Source organism: Pseudophryne corroboree, chromosome 3, assembly GCF_028390025.1.
Source record: "Pseudophryne corroboree isolate aPseCor3 chromosome 3, aPseCor3.hap2, whole genome shotgun sequence".
Lineage (NCBI taxonomy): Eukaryota > Metazoa > Chordata > Amphibia > Anura > Myobatrachidae > Pseudophryne > Pseudophryne corroboree.
This window is the reverse complement of record NC_086446.1, coordinates 737,662,840-737,683,449: the sequence shown is the minus strand read 5'-3', so window position 1 is coordinate 737,683,449 and position 20,610 is coordinate 737,662,840. Positions and strand designations below refer to the sequence as shown.

Sequence of the window (20,610 nt, the reverse complement as noted above, 5' to 3'; positions counted from 1 at the left end):
AACTGTGTAGAGCGGAGATAATTAGGTAGAGTAGGTGGTTCTGGAAAGTGATAAGATTGCCTGAAGAGGTATGTTTCAGGGAACGCTTGGAGGCTAGAGGAAAGTTTTGTTGTGCCAGATTGAATTTGAGTTACAAAGAATCGTTCAGAGTCAAAGGTGACACCTAAGCAGCAGGCTTGAGAAGTAGGGTTGTTTGTTGTGTTGTCAGGTAAGTAATTACTATTGGCCGGTGGAAATATCAACTCTTGTTTTGAAAGATTGAGTTTGAGATGATATCCCAGAAGATATGGCAGAGAGACAGTCAGTGGCACGGGACAGTGTAAGAGATCCAGACAGGATAAGTAAATTTGGGTATGGTTTGTATACAGATGATATTGAAATCCAAATTAATTTAGATTCCCAAGAGAAGTGATAGAGATGAGCAGAAGACCTAATACTGAGCCTTGTGGTTCTCCAACTTGTAAATTAAGCAGAGGGGATGTGGATCCAGATAAACGAGCACCTAAAATGCCATTAGTTGGATAAGAACTGGTATAGATAGGTGCTTGTATGAGAAGAGAGCTCATCTTCACATGCAGCAGAGAGTCCAGGAGGATTAGAAGTGAGTAATGACAATTAGACTTGGCATTCACACCTTACTCAGTACAGATCTAATAGGATGTGTGAGGTGTTTGTAGGAAAGTCTCTCGGGTAGCTTGGAGGAGCCTTGAAGCTGAGAGATGGGACGGTAATTTGAGAGAGTTTAGTGGGTAGAATTGTGTTATTTCAGAATAGCAGTAGTCACTGCATGCTTTCATAATGATGGGGAGATAGCAGATAAGGTTGGATAGAGCACAGGAGACAGATCTCTACTGTTTTGTGAGGGTATAGGATCAGGGGATACGGTCATTAGGTCGACCACTATTGGTCGACATGCATTAGGTTGTCGGGGTTGCTAGGCCGACATGGCAAAAAGGTCGCAATGAGTTTTTCACAATTTTTTTTAAAACGTTTTCATACTTTACAATTCATGTGGACTGCAATTGGGAACAGTAACCAGTGCCGAGCGCAGCGGAGCATGGCACAATGCCCGACGCATAGCGAGGGGACACGGTGCACTAATTGGGGTTCCCGGTCACTCTACGAAGATAACTACACCCAAAAAATAGAAAAATCTCATGTCGACCTTTTGTCATGTCGACCTAGCAACCCTGTCAACCTAATGCATGTCGACCCAATGACCCATACCCAGGAGGCGAGGTAGTAGGATGAGAAGAGCAGGTACTTCACTTCCATTTGTGGGATCAGAGGAAGAGAAGTCTCCATAGAGTCCAGGGAAGGAATTGGGCAGGCTGCTGGCTGAGGATGAAGATGGCATTACATGTCGGAGATCGGATTTGTCCTTACAGTAGGACCTACAGCTGGCAGCTCCTCTTCTGGCGCAGGGAGATGTGGAACGACTTTGAATTTATTGTGTAGGGAAATAAATGAGAACTATAAAACTGTTGACTTTCATGCTGATCTTTATGAATCTATGCTGAAAGATGAGTTATACACCGTTCTGACGGACATCTCCATTTAATGGTTTAGTTGTTCCTGAAGGCCCACGTGAATATCTCTGAACTGGCAGATCTACTGATTCAGCAGAACCACATTGGAAGCGTTATTAAGGTAATGTTATATATATCCATATACTCTATTTAAAAATGTTAATTTTCATACTGTTGTACATGTCCTGCTACTCTGTAGCCCCCTCGCAGATGGATGATCTGTGTACTGCTGTAGCTGTGCTAATGCTACCTCTGCTGTCTGTAAGTGCTTACGTTCATTTATAGTACACCGGCCAGCTACATACAGTGTAAGCAGCCATACTGTGTCCGGTCTGTCCGTTCCCTAGTGATGGAGTTCCTCGGTCATGTGACTGACTCCAGAATTGCCAGACTGCAGTGTCTGAGGTAAAGCGGCTGCATCATGATTGGCGGAGGGATTGGCAGCAGTGGAGGGCACCTGGCTGATAATGGAGTCCCAGGAATTGATTGGGATCATCGTGTGATCATCTCGCATCCATCCTGGGACTGTCTCTTGAACCTTGTACTCACTTTGCTGAATATCGCAGTGAGGTCAAGTTTTTTTCATGTCCTCTAAAAATGAGCATTGAGTTCATGATAGTGGTGCATGTATGCCTGCAGAGAGCAAGTGTACCCTGAGCAGTTTTCCAGGATACAGACCATTTTGAAAACTGCTGTGTAAAATACTGTCTTTGTTTTATTGCACTTTATTATTGCACCCTTCTCTTCCCTTGCATTTTGAAAACTGCTGTGTAAAATACTGTCTTTGTTTTATTGCACCCTTCTCTTCTCTTGCATTTTGAAGACTGCTTTCATCTTTCTCCACAGGCAGTCTGTCACGGACACCGCTGTTACTGTGCAGGACATTATACCCCTGACTAATCAGTCTAGCCAATGGCACGCCCCAGCGCTCTAACTACTAGTGGTAATAGGGCTGAGTGTGGGAGCTACAGAAATTATTTATCGGGGCTATTGTATATATCAAAGTTTTAATGCAGTGCTACCGGCCCATCTCTGTGACTAGGGTGGCCAATCCCAGGCCATTTTTTCAATCCTGGAAATCTGGTTTGAAAAATGATCAATCCCGCGATACCCGGGATTGATTCCCTAGCAATGTCCGCCGCCGATATCCTGCACACCCCGGCTCTACCCAGACCACATAATAACATAACCTTATCTGACTGGGTGGGAGGGTGGGTCCACCTTGCTGCTAGCTTGCGGGCCGGTGCAGGCGCTGATGTCCGAGCGGCGGCCTGCGCAGCATGACCTCTGACTTCACGTCACACTTTGCAGTGCGCACAGTACGGGGAGGTGAGCAGGGCAGCGTCTGAGCCTCCTGAGGACGCTCAACCCTGCCCAGTATGAAAAAAACTAAGGGGCTTCCTAATCCCAAATCCAGAGCAATTTTTGCCCAAAATCCCGGGATCCTGCCGATCCCGGGATAGGCCATTATACCTGCGACATATGAAAAGCAAAGTGATCGCTCCTGTGATCTCTTTACGTCCAGGGTTGGACCCGGCAGAGCTACAGCCGCTAATTTATAGCCTATGGGCTGCAACAGCTGATGGCATCAAAAGATGGCATTGGTTATCTGGGAGGCAGGATATCCGAATTATTTTGGAGCTTGATATGTTCTGCAGTACTCATAGAAACCTGTGGGGAATGCTGTGATCACAAATAGGGGGACTGCAATAGATATGAGACATCTGCGGCGGTTCCCCTTATACATAATGAGGATTGTGTATGTGGAACTCCCCTGAAAATGTGACTTTTCATACAATTTTGTGCAAAGTGACTACTAGGCCCCTGTGCGAGACCTAATGTGTGCAGTGTAATATATAATATACAGTGTAGTGAGGAGAGATCACATGATCTTCCACCTGGTGTGTCCATTGTAAGAATGCCTTACTGTACCTGCAGACCTACCTCTGTGTATTTCAATAGTGCAGCTCAACTTGTTCTTTCATTGACTTACCTGCGGGAAATACCTGATCAGGGTGACACCAGCCGTCCTATACAAAGGGTTATAACTGCCTTCCCTTCTGTGTAACATGCCCTATATGAGCTGGGATTTATTAATCTTTTACCCTCTGAATTCCTCCTATCACAGCAAGCTGAAGGTGAGGAGGATGATGAAGATGATGACGACGACAATGAAAGTCACGTGTTTGGCTTCATCAGCCTCTTGAACTTAACAGAAAGGAAGGTGAGTCCCTTTGGGTTTTAATGAATGTGTGTTAATACTTATTTGAAATAATAAAGTCCCTTCCATACAAGGTTATATAATGTCCATGGCAATAGAAGATACACACACCCTGCAACAAATCATCAGTATTAATGAACCTGTCTCCCGCACAGAGTGGCGGCAGCCATTTTGTGGTGGTCTGCCTGAGACTGCAGCTCTTTCCCTTCCCTATGACCTAGTGACCTTGCTGCAGCATTAAATATTATATATAAAGTAACAAAATCTTGCTTTAAAAATAACAATCTCATTTAAATACACTGAAAATTCAGTTTCTCATTTTGGGTACAATTACTCTTTTAGTGGGGTATCATCATTATCGATTAACGTAATGCAGTGAGAACACTTATAGGACAAGGGCAAGGACTCTCCTCACCATCAAAGGAAACTGTAAAACCATCTACTGTGTCTTTGCTATTACAGGTTGAGTATCCCTTATCCAAAATGCTTGGGACCAGAGGTATTTTGGATATCGGATTTTTCCGTATTTTGGAATAATTGCATACCATAATGAGATATCATGGTGATGGGACCTAAATCTAAGCACAGAATGCATTTATGTTTCATATACACCTTATACACACAGCCTGAAAGTCATTTAATACAATATTTCTCTATCGTCCTAGTGGATGCTGGGGTTCCTGAAAGAACCATGGGGAATAGCGGCTCCGCAGGAGACAGGGCACAAAAAGTAAAGCTTTCCGATCAGGTGGTGTGCACTGGCTCCTCCCCCCATGACCCTCCTCCAAGCCTCAGTTAGATTTTTGTGCCCGGCCGAGAAGGGTGCAATCTAGGTGGCTCTCCTAAAGAGCTGCTTAGAAAAGTTTAGCTTAGGTTTTTTATTTTACAGTGAGTCCTGCTGGCAACAGGATCACTGCAACGAGGGACTTAGGGGAGAAGAAGTGAACTCACCTGCGTGCAGGATGGATTGGCTTCTTGGCTACTGGACATCAGCTCCAGAGGGACGATCACAGGTACAGCCTGGATGGTCACCGGAGCCTCGCCGCCGGCCCCCTTGCAGATGCTGAAACAAGAAGAGGTCCAGAATCGGCGGCAGAAGACTCCTCAGTCTTCTAAAGGTAGCGCACAGCACTGCAGCTGTGCGCCATTTTCCTCTCAGCACACTTCACACGGCAGTCACTGAGGGTGCAGGGCGCTGGGAGGGGAGCGCCCTGGGAGGCAAATGAAAACCTATTTGGCTAAAAAATACCTCACATATAGCCTCCGGGGGCTATATGGAGATATTTAACCCCTGCCAGAATCCACTAAAGAGCGGGAGACGAGCCCGCCGGAAAAGGGGCGGGGCCTATCTCCTCAGCACACAGCGCCATTTTCCTTACACAGCTCCGCTGGTCAGGACGGCTCCCAGGTCTCTCCCCTGCACTGCACTACAGAAACAGGGTAAAACAGGAGAGGGGGGGCAAAATAGTGGCAAAAATTATATTATAAAAGCAGCTATACAGGGAGCACTTATTATAAGGCTATCCCTGTCATATATAGCGCTTTGGTGTGTGCTGGCAAACTCTCCCTCTGTCTCCCCAAAGGGCTAGTGGGGTCCTGTCTTCGTTAAGAGCATTCCCTGTGTGTCTGCTGTGTGTCGGTACGTGTGTGTCGACATGTATGAGGACGATATTGGTGTGGAGGCGGAGCAATTGCCAAATATGGGGATGTCACCTCCTAGGGGGTCGACACCAGAATGGATGCCTTTATTTATGGAATTACGGGATAGTGTCAACACGCTAAAGCAGTCGTTTGACGACATGAGATGGCCGGACAATCAATTAGTGCCTGTCCAGGCGCCTCAAACACCGTCAGGGGCTGTAAAACGCCCTTTGCCTCAGTCGGTCGACACAGACCCAGACCCAGGCACTGATTCCAGTGGCGACGGTGACGAATCAACCGTATTTTCCAGTAGGGCCACACGTTATATGATTTTGGCAATGAAGGAGGCGTTACATTTAGCTGATACTACAGGTACCACTAAACAGGGTATTATGTGGGGTGTGAAAAAACTACCTATAGTTTTTCCTGAGTCAGAAGAACTAAATGAGGTGTGTGATGAAGCGTGGGTTGCCCCCGATAAAAAGATGCTAATTTCAAAGAAGTTATTGGCTTTATACCCTTTCCCGCCAGAGGTTAGGGCGCGCTGGGAAACACCTCCTAGGGTGGACAAGGCGCTCACACGCTTATCAAAACAAGTGGCGTTACCCTCTCCTGAGACGGCCGCACTTAAAGATCCAGCAGATAGGAGGATGGAAAATATCCAAAAAAGTATATACACACATACAGGTGTTATACTACGACCAGCTATAGCGACAGCCTGGATGTGCAGTGCTGGAGTAGCTTGGTCAGAGTCCCTGATTGAAAATATTGATACCCTGGATAGGGACAATGTTTTACTGTCTTTAGAGCAAATAAAGGATGCATTTCTTTATATGCGTGATGCACAGAGGGATATCTGCACACTGGCATCACGGGTAAGTGCTATGTCCATTTCGGCCAGAAGAAGTTTATGGACGCGACAGTGGTCAGGCGATGCGGACTCAAAACGGCATATGGAAGTTTTGCCGTATAAAGGGGAGGAGTTATTTGGAGTCGGTCTATCAGATTTGGTGGCCACGGCTACAGCCGGGAAATCCACCTTTTTACCTCAAGTTACTCCCCAACAGAAAAAGACACCGACTTTTCAACCGCAGCCCTTTCGTTCCTTTAAAAACAAGAGAGCAAAGGGATATTCATATCTGCCACGAGGCAGAGGAAGGGGGAAGAGACAGCAACAGGCAGCTCCTTCCCAGGAACAGAAGCCCTCCCCCGCTTCTACAAAAGCCTCAGCATGACACTGGGGCTTCTCAAGCGGACTCGGGGGCGGTGGGCGGTCGTATCAAGAATTTCAGCGCGCAGTGGGCTCACTCGCAGGTAGATCCCTGGATCCTGCAGATAATATCTCAGGGATACAGGTTGGAACTAGAGACAGATCCACCTCGCCGTTTCCTGAAGTCTGCTTTACCAACGTCCCCCTCCGAAAGGGAGACGGTCTTGGAAGCCATTCACAAGCTGTACTCTCAGCAGGTGATAGTCAAGGTACCTCTTCTACAACAAGGGGTATTATTCCACTCTATTTGTGGTACCGAAGCCGGATGGCTCGGTAAGACCTATTCTAAATCTGAAGTCCTTGAACCTGTACATAAAGAAGTTCAAGTTCAAGATGGAGTCACTCAGAGCAGTGATAGCGAACCTGGAAGAAGGGGACTTTATGGTATCCTTGGACATCAAGGATGCGTACCTCCACGTTCCAATTTACCCCTCACACCAGGGGTACCTCAGGTTCGTCGTACAAAACTGTCACTATCAGTTTCAGACGCTGCCGTTCGGATTGTCCACGGCACCTCGGGTCTTTACAAAGGTAATGGCCGAGATGATGATTCTTCTTCGAAGAAAAGGCGTATTAATTATCCCATACTTGGACGATCTCCTGATAAGGGCAAGGTCCAGAGAACAGCTAGAGATGGGATTAGCACTGTCTCAAGAAGTGCTAAAACAGCACGGGTGGATTCTGAATATTCCAAAATCCCAGTTAACGCCGACAACTCGTCTGCTGTTCCTAGGGATGATTCTGGACACGGTTCAGAAAAAGGTTTTTCTCCCGGAGGAAAAAGCCAAGGAGTTATCCGAGCTTGTCAGGAACCTCCTAAAACCAGGAAAGGTGTCTGTACATCAATGCACAAGAGTCCTGGGAAAAATGGTGGCTTCTTACGAAGCAATTCCATTCGGCAGATTCCACGCAAGAATTTTCCAGAGGGATCTGTTGGACAAATGGTCAGGGTCGCATCTTCAGATGCACCAGCGGATAACCCTGTCTCCAAGGACAAGGGTATCTCTTCTGTGGTGGTTGCAGAGTGCTCATCTATTGGAGGGCCGCAGATTCGGCATACAGGATTGGATCCTGGTGACCACGGACGCCAGCCTGAGAGGCTGGGGAGCAGTCACACAAGGAAGAAACTTCCAGGGAGTGTGGACGAGCCTGGAAACGTCTCTTCACATAAACATTCTGGAACTAAGAGCAATCTACAATGCTCTAAGCCAGGCAGAACCTCTGCTTCAGGGAAAACCGGTGTTGATCCAGTCGGACAACATCACGGCAGTTGCCCATGTGAACAGACAGGGCGGCACAAGAAGCAGGAGTGCAATGGCAGAAGCTGCAAGGATTCTTCGCTGGGCAGAGAATCATGTAATAGCACTGTCAGCAGTGTTCATCCCGGGAGTGGACAACTGGGAAGCAGACTTCCTCAGCAGACACGACCTTCACCCGGGAGAGTGGGGACTTCATCCAGAAGTTTTCCACATGCTGGTAAACCGTTGGGAAAGACCAATGGTGGACATGATGGCGTCTCGCCTCAACAAAAAACTGGACAGGTATTGCGCCAGGTCAAGAGATCCGCAGGCAATAGCTGTGGACGCGCTGGTAACGCCTTGGGTGTACCAGTCGGTGTATGTGTTTCCTCCTCTGCCTCTCATACCAAAAGTATTGAGAATTATACGGCAAAGAGGCGTAAGAACGATACTAGTGGTTCCGGATTGGCCAAGAAGGACTTGGTACCCGGAACTTCAAGAGATGATCACGGAAGATCCGTGGCCTCTACCTCTAAGGAGGGACTTGCTTCAGCAGGGTCCCTGTCTGTTTCAAGACTTACCGCGGCTGCGTTTGACGGCATGGCGGTTGAACGCCGGATCCTAAAGGAAAAAGGCATGCCGGAAGAAGTCATTCCTACTTTGATTAAAGCAAGGAAGGAAGTAACCGTGCAACATTATCACCGCATTTGGCGAAAATATGTTGCGTGGTGCGAGGATCGGAGTGCTCCGACGGAGGAATTTCAACTGGGTCGATTCCTACATTTCCTGCAATCAGGATTGTCTATGGGTCTCAAATTGGGATCTATTAAGGTTCAAATTTCGGCCCTGTCGATTTTCTTCCAGAAAGAATTGGCTTCAGTCCCTGAAGTCCAGACTTTTGTTAAGGGAGTGCTGCATATACAGCCTCCTGTGGTGCCTCCAGTGGCACCGTGGGATCTTAATGTGGTTTTGGACTTTCTAAAATCTCATTGGTTTGAACCACTAAAAAATGTGGATTTGAAATATCTCACATGGAAAGTGACCATGCTACTAGCCCTGGCTTCGGCCAGGAGAGTGTCAGAACTGGCAGCTTTATCTTACAAAAGCCCATATCTGATTTTCCATTCGGACAGGGCGGAACTGCGGACTCGTCCGCATTTTCTCCCTAAGGTGGTGTCAGCATTTCATCTGAACCAGCCTATTGTAGTGCCTGCGGCTACAAGTGACTTGGAGGACTCCAAGTTACTGGACGTTGTCAGAGCATTGAAAATATATATTGCAAGGACAGCTGGAGTCAGAAAATCTGACTCGTTGTTTATATTGTATGCACCCAACAAGATGGGTGCTCCTGCGTCTAAGCAGACGATTGCTCGTTGGATCTGTAGCACAATCCAACTTGCACATTCTGTGGCAGGCCTGCCACAGCCTAAATCTGTAAGGGCCCACTCCACAAGGAAGGTGGGCTCATCTTGGGCGGCTGCCCGAGGGGTCTCGGCATTACAACTTTGCCGAGCAGCTACGTGGTCAGGGGAGAACACGTTTGTAAAATTTTACAAATTTGATACTCTGGCTAAGGAGGACCTGGAGTTCTCTCATTCGGTGCTGCAGAGTCATCCGCACTCTCCCGCCCGTTTGGGAGCTTTGGTATAATCCCCATGGTCCTTTCAGGAACCCCAGCATCCACTAGGACGATAGAGAAAATAAGAATTTACTTACCGATAATTCTATTTCTCGGAGTCCGTAGTGGATGCTGGGCGCCCATCCCAAGTGCGGATTATCTGCAATAATTGTACATAGTTATTGTTAACTAATTCGGGTTATTGTTGTAGGGAGCCATCTTTCAGAGGCTCCTCTGTTATCATACTGTTAACTGGGTTTAGATCACAAGTTGTACGGTGTGATTGGTGTGGCTGGTATGAGTCTTACCCGGGATTCAAAATTCCTCCCTTATTGTGTACGCTCGTCCGGGCACAGTACCTAACTGAGGCTTGGAGGAGGGTCATGGGGGGAGGAGCCAGTGCACACCACCTGATCGGAAAGCTTTACTTTTTGTGCCCTGTCTCCTGCGGAGCCGCTATTCCCCATGGTCCTTTCAGGAACCCCAGCATCCACTACGGACTCCGAGAAATAGAATTATCGGTAAGTAAATTCTTATTTTTTAATAACTTTGTGTATTAAACAAAGTTTGTGTACATTGAGCCATCAAAAAACAAAGGTTTCACTATCTCACTCTCACTCAAAAAAGCCCGTATTTCGGAATATTCCGTATTTCGGAATATTTGGATATGGGATACTCAACCTGTATTACAATAATAATTATTATCGTTTATATGGTGCCACAAGGGTTCCACAGCGCCTAACAAAGTACATAAACAAATGAGCAAGACAAGAAAATAGCCATTGACGGTACACGGCAATGCAGGACAAGTACATGATATAGTAACATTTCTGTATCAGGGGACCGGACACTGACATAAGCATCAGGGCGGCAGAAACCGAGGGTTATGTGCCGCCATGGGGAGTATGGAGAAGAAGATAGTCTTCCCCGATAAATCCTCATGTCCACTGATTGGAATTTTTGATCGTCGGAACAGGGTATTGGCACGTAGATGTAAAGGGCCCCACAGTACTGCGACATGTCCGTCTAACATGTTGCAGGCGATCACCCCGGCAGCAGGATCGGCCAAGATACATCGTATGCTGTCTTTTTTGCATACGATATATCTTGGGCGATCCCAGCCATGCCGACATATCACGAGTGCAGCGCGTTCAATCTGGAGGATCCGATCCGTTGCTCACGGGAACGCGCATCGGATCCGAAACACCTCCAAAATGCCCGATTTCACCTGATATATCAGGCTGAATGACGAAATCGGGCATTATCGTTCTAGTGTATGGGGCCCTTAAGGGCCCCTGTAGTCGAAAAAAGTAAAAAAAAAAAATGCTGATCTTAATCTTTTGTGTGTGTGTATAATTATATATATATATATATATATATATATATATATATATATATATATATATATATATATATATATATATATATATATATATAGCAAGTTCAGGCGGCACTCCACGGATTTACAAAACCAAATAAGACAGCTACACCAGCTTGATTGTCAACGTTTCAGGTGCTATTTAATTACACCTTTCGTCAGGTATCCTGACGAAAGGTGTAATTAAATAGCACCTGAAACGTTGACAATCAAGCTGGTGTAGCTGTCTTATTTGGTGTTGTAAATCCGTGGAGTGCCGCCTGAACTTGCTCTTTGTTTCTGCTCTGTCTGGACCGTGGGAGGGCACCCAGGTAATTAACAAGGTGTTTGGAGTGCCGGTCATTTGGGAACTATATATATATATATATATATACACACACAAAGTTTTGTTTTGTTTTTTCAAATAAACTTATTGGTGCAAGAATTCTTCATTTCATCTGTAAGTTCTTTAGGGCAGTCCAGTTGCTATTACATACCTTTACCTTATATCCCCCCCTTTTTGGAATCTTGTATAGACTGGTGCTATAGAATTAACCTATACATGTATTAGACACATAAGGGTCTGCTTAAATTATATCACGAAAAAAATGTAACAACCGTTGCGTTTAAATACAGCTCTGCTGCGACCAGCCAAACGCCTCTGTTACCCGCTGGATGAGTGTAGGCTACACCGATATGAAATGTTTGCTTATACAATAACCTAATTTCTCTAACGTCCTAGTGGATGCTGGGGACTCCGTCAGGACCATGGGGAATAGCGGGCTCCGCAGGAGACAGGGCACATCTAAAAAGCCTTTTAGGTCACATGGTGTGTACTGGCTCCTCCCCCTATGACCCTCCTCCAAGCTTCTGTTAGGTTTCTGTGCCCGTCCGAGTAGGGTGCAACCTGGATGGCTCTCTTATAGAGCTGTTTAGAAAAGTCTTTTTTAGGTTTAAACTAATCAGTGATTCCTGCTGGCGACAGGATCACTGCAACGTGGGACTTAGGGGAGAGACTTGCAACTCACCTGCGTGCAGGAGGATTGAAGTCTTAGGCTACTGGACACTGAGCTCCAGAGGGAGTCGGAACACAGGTCAGCCTGGGGTTCGTCCCGGAGCCGCGCCTCCGATCCCCCTTACAGACGCTGAAGACGGCGGAGACGGAGGTCCGGTGACAGGCGGCAGAAGGCTTCTCAGTCTTCATAGAGGTAGCGCACAGCACTGCAGCTGTGCGCCATTGTTGTCTCACAGGCTCACTGACACGGTCACGGAGGGTGCAGGGCGCTGCTGGGGGCGCCCTGGGCAGCAATATAAATACCTAATTTGGCAAAAGAAATACACCACATATAGCCATTAAGGCTATATGTATGTATTTTAACCCAGGCCAGTATTAAACAAACCGGGAGGAAAAGCCCGCCGAGAAAGGGGCGGAGCTTATTCTCCTCAGCACACAGGCGCCATTTTCCTGCCCAGCTCCGCTGGTGAGGAAGGCTCCCACTCTCCCCTGCACTGCACTACAGAAACAGGGTTAAAAGAGAAGGGGGGCATAAATTGGCGATATATATATATATATATATTAAGAGCGCATATATAGAAACAACACCTTCTAGGGTTGTTATATACATTATAGCGCTTTTGGTGTGTGCTGGCAAACTCTCCCTCTGTCTCCCCAAAGGGCTAGTGGGTCCTGTCCTCTATCAGAGCATTCCCTGTGTGTGTGCTGTAGGTCGGTACGTGTGTGTCGACATGTATGAGGAAAATGTTGGTGAGGAGACGGAGCAAATTGCCTGTAATGGTGATGTCACTCTCTAGGGAGTCGACACCGGAATGGATGGCTTACTTATGGAATTACGTCATAATGTCAACACGCTGCAAGCCGGTTGACGACATGAGACAGCCGGCGGACAAATTAGTATCGGTCCAGGCGTCTCAGACACCGTCAGGGGCTTGTAAAAACGCCCAATTACCTCAGTCGGTCGACAGACACTGACACGGACACTGACCCCAGTGTCGACGGTGAAGAAACAAACGTATTTTTCCTTTAGGGCCACAAGTTACATGTTAAGGGCAATGAAGGAGGTGTTACATATTTCTGATACCACAAGTACCACAAATAAGGGTATTTTGTAGGGTGGGAATAAACTACTTGTAGTTTTGCCTGAATCAGATAAATTAAATGAAGTGTGTGATGATACGTGGGGTTCCTCCGATAGAAAGTTATGGGCGGTATACCCTTTCCCGCCAAAAGTAAGGGCGAGTGGGAAAACACACCTTAGGGTGGATAAGGCGCTCACACGCTTATAAAAACATGGCGTTACCGTCTCCAGATACGGCCGCCCTCAAGGAGCCAGCTGATAGGAAGCTGGAAAAATATCATAACAGTATATACACACATACTGGTGTTATACTACGACCAGCAATCGCCTCAGCCTGGATGTGCAGCGCTGAGGGGGCTTGGTCGGATTTCCTGACTGAAAAATTTGATACCCTTGACAGGGACAAGATTTTATTGACTATAGAGCATTTTAAGGATGCATTTCTATATATGCGTGATGCGCAGAGGCATATTTGCATTCTGGCATCAAGAGTAATTGTGATGTACATATCTGCCAGACAAAGACACGATAGTGGTCAGGTGAGGCAGATTCCAGACGGCATATGGAAGTATTGCCGTATAAAGGGGCGGTCCATTGGACCTGGTGGCCATAGCAACAGCTGAAAAATCCACCTTTTGTTACCCCGAGTCACATATCGGCAGAAAAGGACACAGTCTTTTCAGTCTCCGTCCTTTCGTCCCCATACGGGCAGGCGGGCAAAGGCCAGTCATATCTGCCCAGGGGTAGAGGAAAGGGAAGAAGACTGCAGCAAGCAGCCCATTCCCGGGAACAGAAGCCCTTCACAGCTTCTGCCAAGTCCGCAGCATAACGCTGGGGCCGTACAAGCGGACTCAGGTGCGGTAGGGGGTCATCTCAAGAGTTTCAGAATCACTCGCAAGGGAACTCCGGGATCCTACATGTAGTATCCCAGGTGTACATTGGAAATTCGAGACGTCTCCCCCTCACACAATTCACAGGCTGTATTCCCAGCAGGTGATAATCAAAGTACCCCTCTTACAACAAGGAAGGGGGTAGTATTCCACACTATATTGTGGTACTGAAGCCAACCGGCTCGGTGAGATCTGAAATATTTGAACACTTACATACAAGCGTTCAAATCAAGATGGAGTCACTCGGAGCAGTGATAGCGAACCAGGAAGAAGGGGACGATATGGTGTCACTGGATATCAGGGACGCTTACATACAGGTCCAAATTTGCCCTTCTCACCAAGGGTACTTCAGGTTCCTGGTACAGAACTGTCACTATCAGTTCAGACGCTGCCGTTTGGATTGTCCACGGCGCCCCGGGTCTTTACCAAGGTAATGGCCGGAATGATGATTTTTCTTAAAAGAAACATGGACGCTTTCCTGATAAGGGCAAGGTCCAGAGAACAGTTGGAGGTCGGAGTAGCACTATCTTAAGTAGTTCTACGACAGCACGAATGGATTCTAAATATTCCAAAATCGCAGCTTTTTCCGACGACACGTCTACTGTTCCTAGGGATGATTCTGGACACAGTCCAGAAAAACGTGTTTCTCCCAGTGGAGAAAGCCAGGGAGTTATCCGAGCTAATCGGGATCCTCCTAAAACCAGGAAAACTGTCAGTGCATCATTGCACAAGAGTCCTGGTAAAAATGGTGGCTTATTACGAAGCAATTCCATTCGGCAGATTTCCCGCAAGAACACTTCAGTGGGATCATCTGGACAAATGGTCCGGATCGCATCCTCAGATGCATCAGCGGATAACCCTATATCCAAGGACAAGGGTGTCTCTCCTGTGGTGATTACAGAGTGCTCATCGTCTAGAGGGCCGCAGATTCGGCATTCAGGATTGGATGCCGGTGACCACGGAGGCCAGCCTGAGAGGCTGGGGAACAGTCACACAGGGAAAAAATTTCCAAGGAAGTGTGATTAAGTCTGGAGAATTCTCTCCACATAGATGGAGCTAAGAGCAAAATTATAATGCTCTAAACTTAGCAAGACCTCTGCTTCAAGGTCAGCCGGTATTGATCCAGTGGGATAACATCACGGCAGTCGCCCACGTAAACAGAAAGGGCGGCACAAGAAGCAGGAGGGCAGTGACAAAACTGCAAGGATTTTTCGCTAGGCGGAAAATCATGTGATAGCACTGTCAGCAGTGTTCTTTCCGGGAGTGGACGACTGGGAAGCAGACTTCCTCAGCAGGCATTACCTCCACCCGGCAGAGTGGAAACTTCATAGGGAAGTTTTTCAGCATGATTGTGGACCGTTGGCAAAGACCAAAGGTGGACATGATGGCGTCCCGCCCGAACAAAAAACGGGACAGGTATTCCGCCAGGTCTTGAGACCTTCAGGCGATAGCTGTGGATGTTCTGGTAACACCGTGGGTGTAACAGTCAGTGTATGTGTTCCCTCCTCTGTTTCTCATAACCAAGGTATTGAGAATTATAAGACATAGAGGAGTATGAACTATACTAGTGGCTCCGGATTGGCCAAGAGGGACTTGGTACCCGGAACTTCAAGAGATGCTCATAGAGGACTAAGGGCCTGGGGAGCTAAGAAGGAACTTGCTTCAGCAAGTACCATGTATATTCCAAGACTTACCGCGGCTGCGTGTGACGGCATGGTGGTTGAATGCCGGATCCTGAAGGGAAAAGGCATTCCATAAGAGGTCATACCTACCCTGGTCAAAGCCAGGAAGGAGGTGACCGCACAACGTCATCACCACATGTGGTGAAAATATGTTGCGTGGGTGAGGCCAGGAAGGCTCCACGAAGGAAATTCAACTAGGTCGATTTCTACACTTCCTGAAAACAGGAGTGTTTTGAGCCTCAAATTGGGGTTCATTAAGATTTAAATTTCGGCCCTGTAGATTTTCTTCTAGAAATAAATTAACTTCAGTTCCTGAAGTCCAGATTGTAAAGGGTGTATTGCATATACAGCTCTTTTGTGCCTCTAGGGGCACCGTGAGATCTCAACATAGTGTTGGGATTCCTTATATTCATATTGGTTTGAACCGCTCAAATCTGTGGATTTGAAATATCTCACATGGAAAGTGACCATGCTGTTGACCAATATCTCACATGGAAAGTGACCATGTTGTTAGCCCTGGCCTCGGCCAGGCGATTGTCAGAATGGGCGGCTTTGTCTTACAAAAGCCCATATTAAAAATTTTCCATTTGAACAGGGCAGAACTGGGTCTCGTCTCCAGTTTCTTCCTAAAGGGGTGTCAGCGTTTTCACCTGAAACAACCTATTGTGGTGCCTGCGGCTACTAGGGACTTGGAGGACTCCAAATTTACTAGACGTTGTCAGGGCCCTAAATATATATATATATATATATATATATATATATATATATATATATATATATATATATATATATATATATATATATATATATAGTTAGGACGGCTGGTGTCAGAAAGTCTGACTTGCTGTTTATATTGTATGCACCCAACAAGCTGGGTGCTCCTGCTTCTAAGCAGTCTATTGCACGCTAGATTTGTAGTACAATTCAGCTTGCACATTCTGTGGCAGGCCTGCCACAGCCGAAATATGTAGATGCCCATTCCACAAGGAAGGTGGCCTCATCCTGGGCGGCTGCCCGAGGAGTCTCGGCATTATAACTTTGCCGAGCAGCTACGTGGTCAGGGGAGAACACGTTTGTAAAATTTTACAAATTTGATACTCTGGCTAAAGAGGACCTGGAGTTCTCTCATTCGGTGCTGCAGAGTCATCCGCACTCTCCCGCCCGTTTGGGAGCTTTGGTATAATCCCCATGGTCCTGACGGAGTCCCCAGCATCCACTAGGACGTTAGAGAAAATAAGATTTTACTTACCGATAAATCTATTTCTCGTAGTCCGTAGTGGATGCTGGGCGCCCATCCCAAGTGCGGATTGTCTGCAATGTTTGTACATAGTTATTGTTACAAAAATCGGGTTATTACTATTGTTGTGAGCCATCTTTTTAGAGGCTACTTCGTGTTTTGTTATCATACTGTTAACTGGGTTCAGATCACAAGTTGTACGGTGTGATTGGTGTGGCTGGTATGAGTCTTACCCGGGATTCAAGATCCTTCCTTATTGTGTACGCTCGTCCGGGCACAGTACCTAACTGAAGCTTGGAGGAGGGTCATAGGGGGAGGAGCCAGTACACACCATGTGACCTAAAAGGCTTTTTAGATGTGCCCTGTCTCCTGCGGAGCCCGCTATTCCCCATGGTCCTGACGGAGTCCCCAGCATCCACTACGGACTACGAGAAATAGATTTATCGGTAAGTAAAATCTTATTATAACAGAGTGTCCACACTGTCTGACACGGCTATGAATAAATTCCAAAGCACCTCCGGCAATGTATATTTGACTTTCTTCTTTCCCGTCAGGTTGGAAACAATTCCGTTAAGCGTTGGTTGTCATTTTTTGTTGTTGCAGGGGACGGTGTGCGCTGAGCAAATAAAAGAGCTCGTCCTGAGCCAGTGCGAGAAGAGCTGCGATCAGAGCACCGTGGAACAGTTAGATAAAGTCTTTAATGACAACAGCAAGGCCGTAGGTCTCCTACTAGGCGAGAGATTCATTAATGTCCCTGCACAGATCGCGCTGCCCATGCACCAGCAGCTCCAGTAAGTCTGATTACCAGGCCCGCGTTTCCTCATGTCATAGTTTTATTTTATTTTCCCGCAGTTGACATCAAAGATGTTATTTAAATGTAAATGTGTTGAAGAACGGAGTAAAAACTGTAATGATGTGACAATGGAGTTGATGGGATAATACGGACAGGACGTGCTCTGTTTTCTTTCCTTATACAAATGCTATTTCTCTATCGTCCTAGTGGATGCTGGGGTTCCTGAAAGGACCATGGGGAATAGCGGCTCCGCAGGAGACAGGGCACAAAAGTAAAGCTTTTCCGATCAGGTGGTGTGCACTGGCTCCTCCCCCTATGACCCTCCTCCAGACTCCAGTTAGATTTTTGTGCCCGGCCGAGAAGGGTGCAATTCTAGGTGGCTCTCCTAAAGAGCTGCTTAGAGAAAGTTTAGCTTAGGTTTTTTATTTTACAGTGAGTCCTGCTGGCAACAGGATCACTGCAACGAGGGACTGAGGGGAGAAGAAGTGAACTCACCTGCGTGCAGGATGGATTGGCTTCTTGGCTACTGGACATCAGCTCCAGAGGGACGATCACAGGTACAGCCTGGATGGTCACCGGAGCCGCGCCGCCGGCCCCCTTGCAGATGCTGAAGTTAGAAGAGGTCCAGAATCGGCGGCTGAAGACTCTGACAGTCTTCTAAAGGTAGCGCACAGCACTGCAGCTGTGCGCCATTTTCCTCTCAGCACACTTCACACGCTGTCACTGAGGGTGCAGGGCGCTGGGGGGGGGCGCCCTGGGAGGCAAATGTAAACCTATATACTGGCTAAAAATACCTCACATATAGCCCCCAGAGGCTATATGGAGATATTTAACCCCTGCCAAACTTCACTAAAGAGCGGGAGACGAGCCCGCCGGAAAAGGGGCGGGGCCTATCTCCTCAGCACACAGCGCCATTTTTTCTCTCACAGAAAGGCTGGAGAGAAGGCTCCCAGGCTCTCCCCTGCACTGCACTACAGAAACAGGGTTTAAACAGAGAGGGGGGCACTAATTGGCGATATAAATATATATATAAAGATGCTATTAGGGAGAAACACTTATATAAGGTTGTCCCTATGTAATTATAGCGTTTTTTGGTGTGTGCTGGCAAACTCTCCCTCTGTCTCTCCAAAGGGCTAGTGGGGTCCTGTCCTCTGTCAGAGCATTCCAGGTGTGTGTGCTGTGTGTCTGTACGTGTGTGTCGACATGTATGAGGACGATGTTGGAGGAGGCGGAGAAATTGCCTGTAATGGTGATGTCACTCTCTAGGGAGTCGACACCGGAATGGATGGCTTATTTAGGGAATTACGTGAAAATGTCAACACGCTGCAAGGTCGGTTGACGACATGAGACGGCCGACAAACAATTAGTACCGGTCCAGGCGTCTCAGAAACACCGTCAGGGTTTTTTAAAAAAACGCCCATTTACCTCAGTCGGTCGACACAGACACAGACACGGACACTGAATCCAGTGTCGACGGTGAATAAACAAACGTATTCCTCATTAGGGCCACACGTTAAGGGCAATGAAGGAGGTGTTACATATTTCTGATACTACAAGTACCACAAAAAAGGGTATTATGTGGGAGTGAAAAAACTACCTGTAGTTTTTCCTGAATCAGATAAAATAAAATGAAGTGTGTGATGATGCGTGGGTTTACCCCGATAGCAAATATTGGCGTTATACCCTTTCCCGCCAGAAGTTAGGGCGCGTTGGGAAACACCCCTTAGGGTGGATAAGGCGCTCACACGCTTATCAAGTGGCGTTACCGTCTCCAGATACGGCCGCCCTCAAGGAGCCAGCTGATAGGCAGCTGGAAAAATATCCTAAAAAGTATATACACACATACGGTGGTTATACTGCGACCAGCGATCGCCATCAGCCTGGAGATGCAGTGCTGGGTTGGCTTGGTCGAATTCCCTGACTAAAAATATTTTATTGATATAGAGCATTTAATAGGATGCATTCTATATATATGTTTGCGAGATGCACAGAGGGATATTTGCACTCTGGCATCAAGATAAGTGCGTTGTCCATATCTCCCAGAAGATGTCATGGACACGACAGTGGTCAGGTGATACAGATCCCATACGGCACATGGAAGTATTGCCGTATAAAGGGAAGGAGTTATTTGGGGTCGGTCCATTGGACCTGGGGGCCACGGCTACAGCTGGGAAATCCAACCTTTTTACCCCAAGTTACATCTCAGCAGAAAAAGACACTGTCTTTTCAGCCTCAATCCTTCCGTTTCCCATGTGGGCAAGCGGGCAAAAGGCCAGTCATATCTGCCCAGACATAGAGGAAAGGGAAGTAGACTGCAGCAGGCAGCCCCTTCCCAGGAAAAGAAGCCCTCCACCGCGTCTGCCAAGTCCTCAGCGTGACGCTGGGGCCGTGCAAGCGGACTCAGGTGAGGTGGGGGGTTAGTCTCAAGAGTCTCAGCGCGCAGTGGGATCACTCGCAAGTTGACCCCTAGATCGTACAAGTATTATCCCAGGGGTACAGATTGGAGAGTCGAGACATTTTTTCCTCGCAGGTTCCTGAAGCCTGCTTTACCAACGGCTCCCTCCGACAGGGAGGCAGTATTGGGAAAAAATTCACAAGCTGTATTTCCAGCAGGTGATAATCAAAGTACCCCTCCTACAACAAGGAAAAGGGTATTAGTCTTCCACACTATATTGTGGTACTGAAGCCAGACGGCTTGGTGAGACATAGTCTAAATCTGAAATCTTTGAACACTTACATAAAAAGGTTCAAATCAAGATGGAGTCACTCAGAGCAGTGATAGAGAACCGGAAAAAAGGGGACTATATGGTGTCCCTGGACATCAAGGATTACCTCCATGTCCAAATTTGCCCTTCTCAACAAGGGTACCTCTGGTTCGTGATACAGAACTGTCAATATCAGTTTCAGACGCTGCCGTTGAATTATCCACGGCACCCCGGGCCTTTACCAAGGTAATGGCCGAAAAGATGATTCTTAAAAGAAGAAAGGCATCTTAATTATCCCTTACTTGGACGATATCCTGAAAGGGGCAAGTTTCC

The 20,610-nt window shown here is 47.1% G+C and overlaps 1 protein-coding gene across 2 annotated transcripts in view; it reads left to right on the top strand.

Moving 5' to 3' along the window:
- Positions 1-20,610, top strand: part of BCCIP (BRCA2 and CDKN1A interacting protein) — a 60,775-nt gene that overhangs the window by 32,423 nt on the left and 7,742 nt on the right. For both annotated transcript variants that reach the window (XM_063962237.1, XM_063962236.1), the window contains exons 3-5: positions 1,570-1,650; positions 3,658-3,753; positions 17,383-17,570. In XM_063962237.1, the coding sequence (XP_063818307.1) occupies positions 1,570-1,650; positions 3,658-3,753; positions 17,383-17,570 (365 nt within the window). The remainder of the gene's footprint in view (positions 1-1,569; positions 1,651-3,657; positions 3,754-17,382; positions 17,571-20,610) is intronic.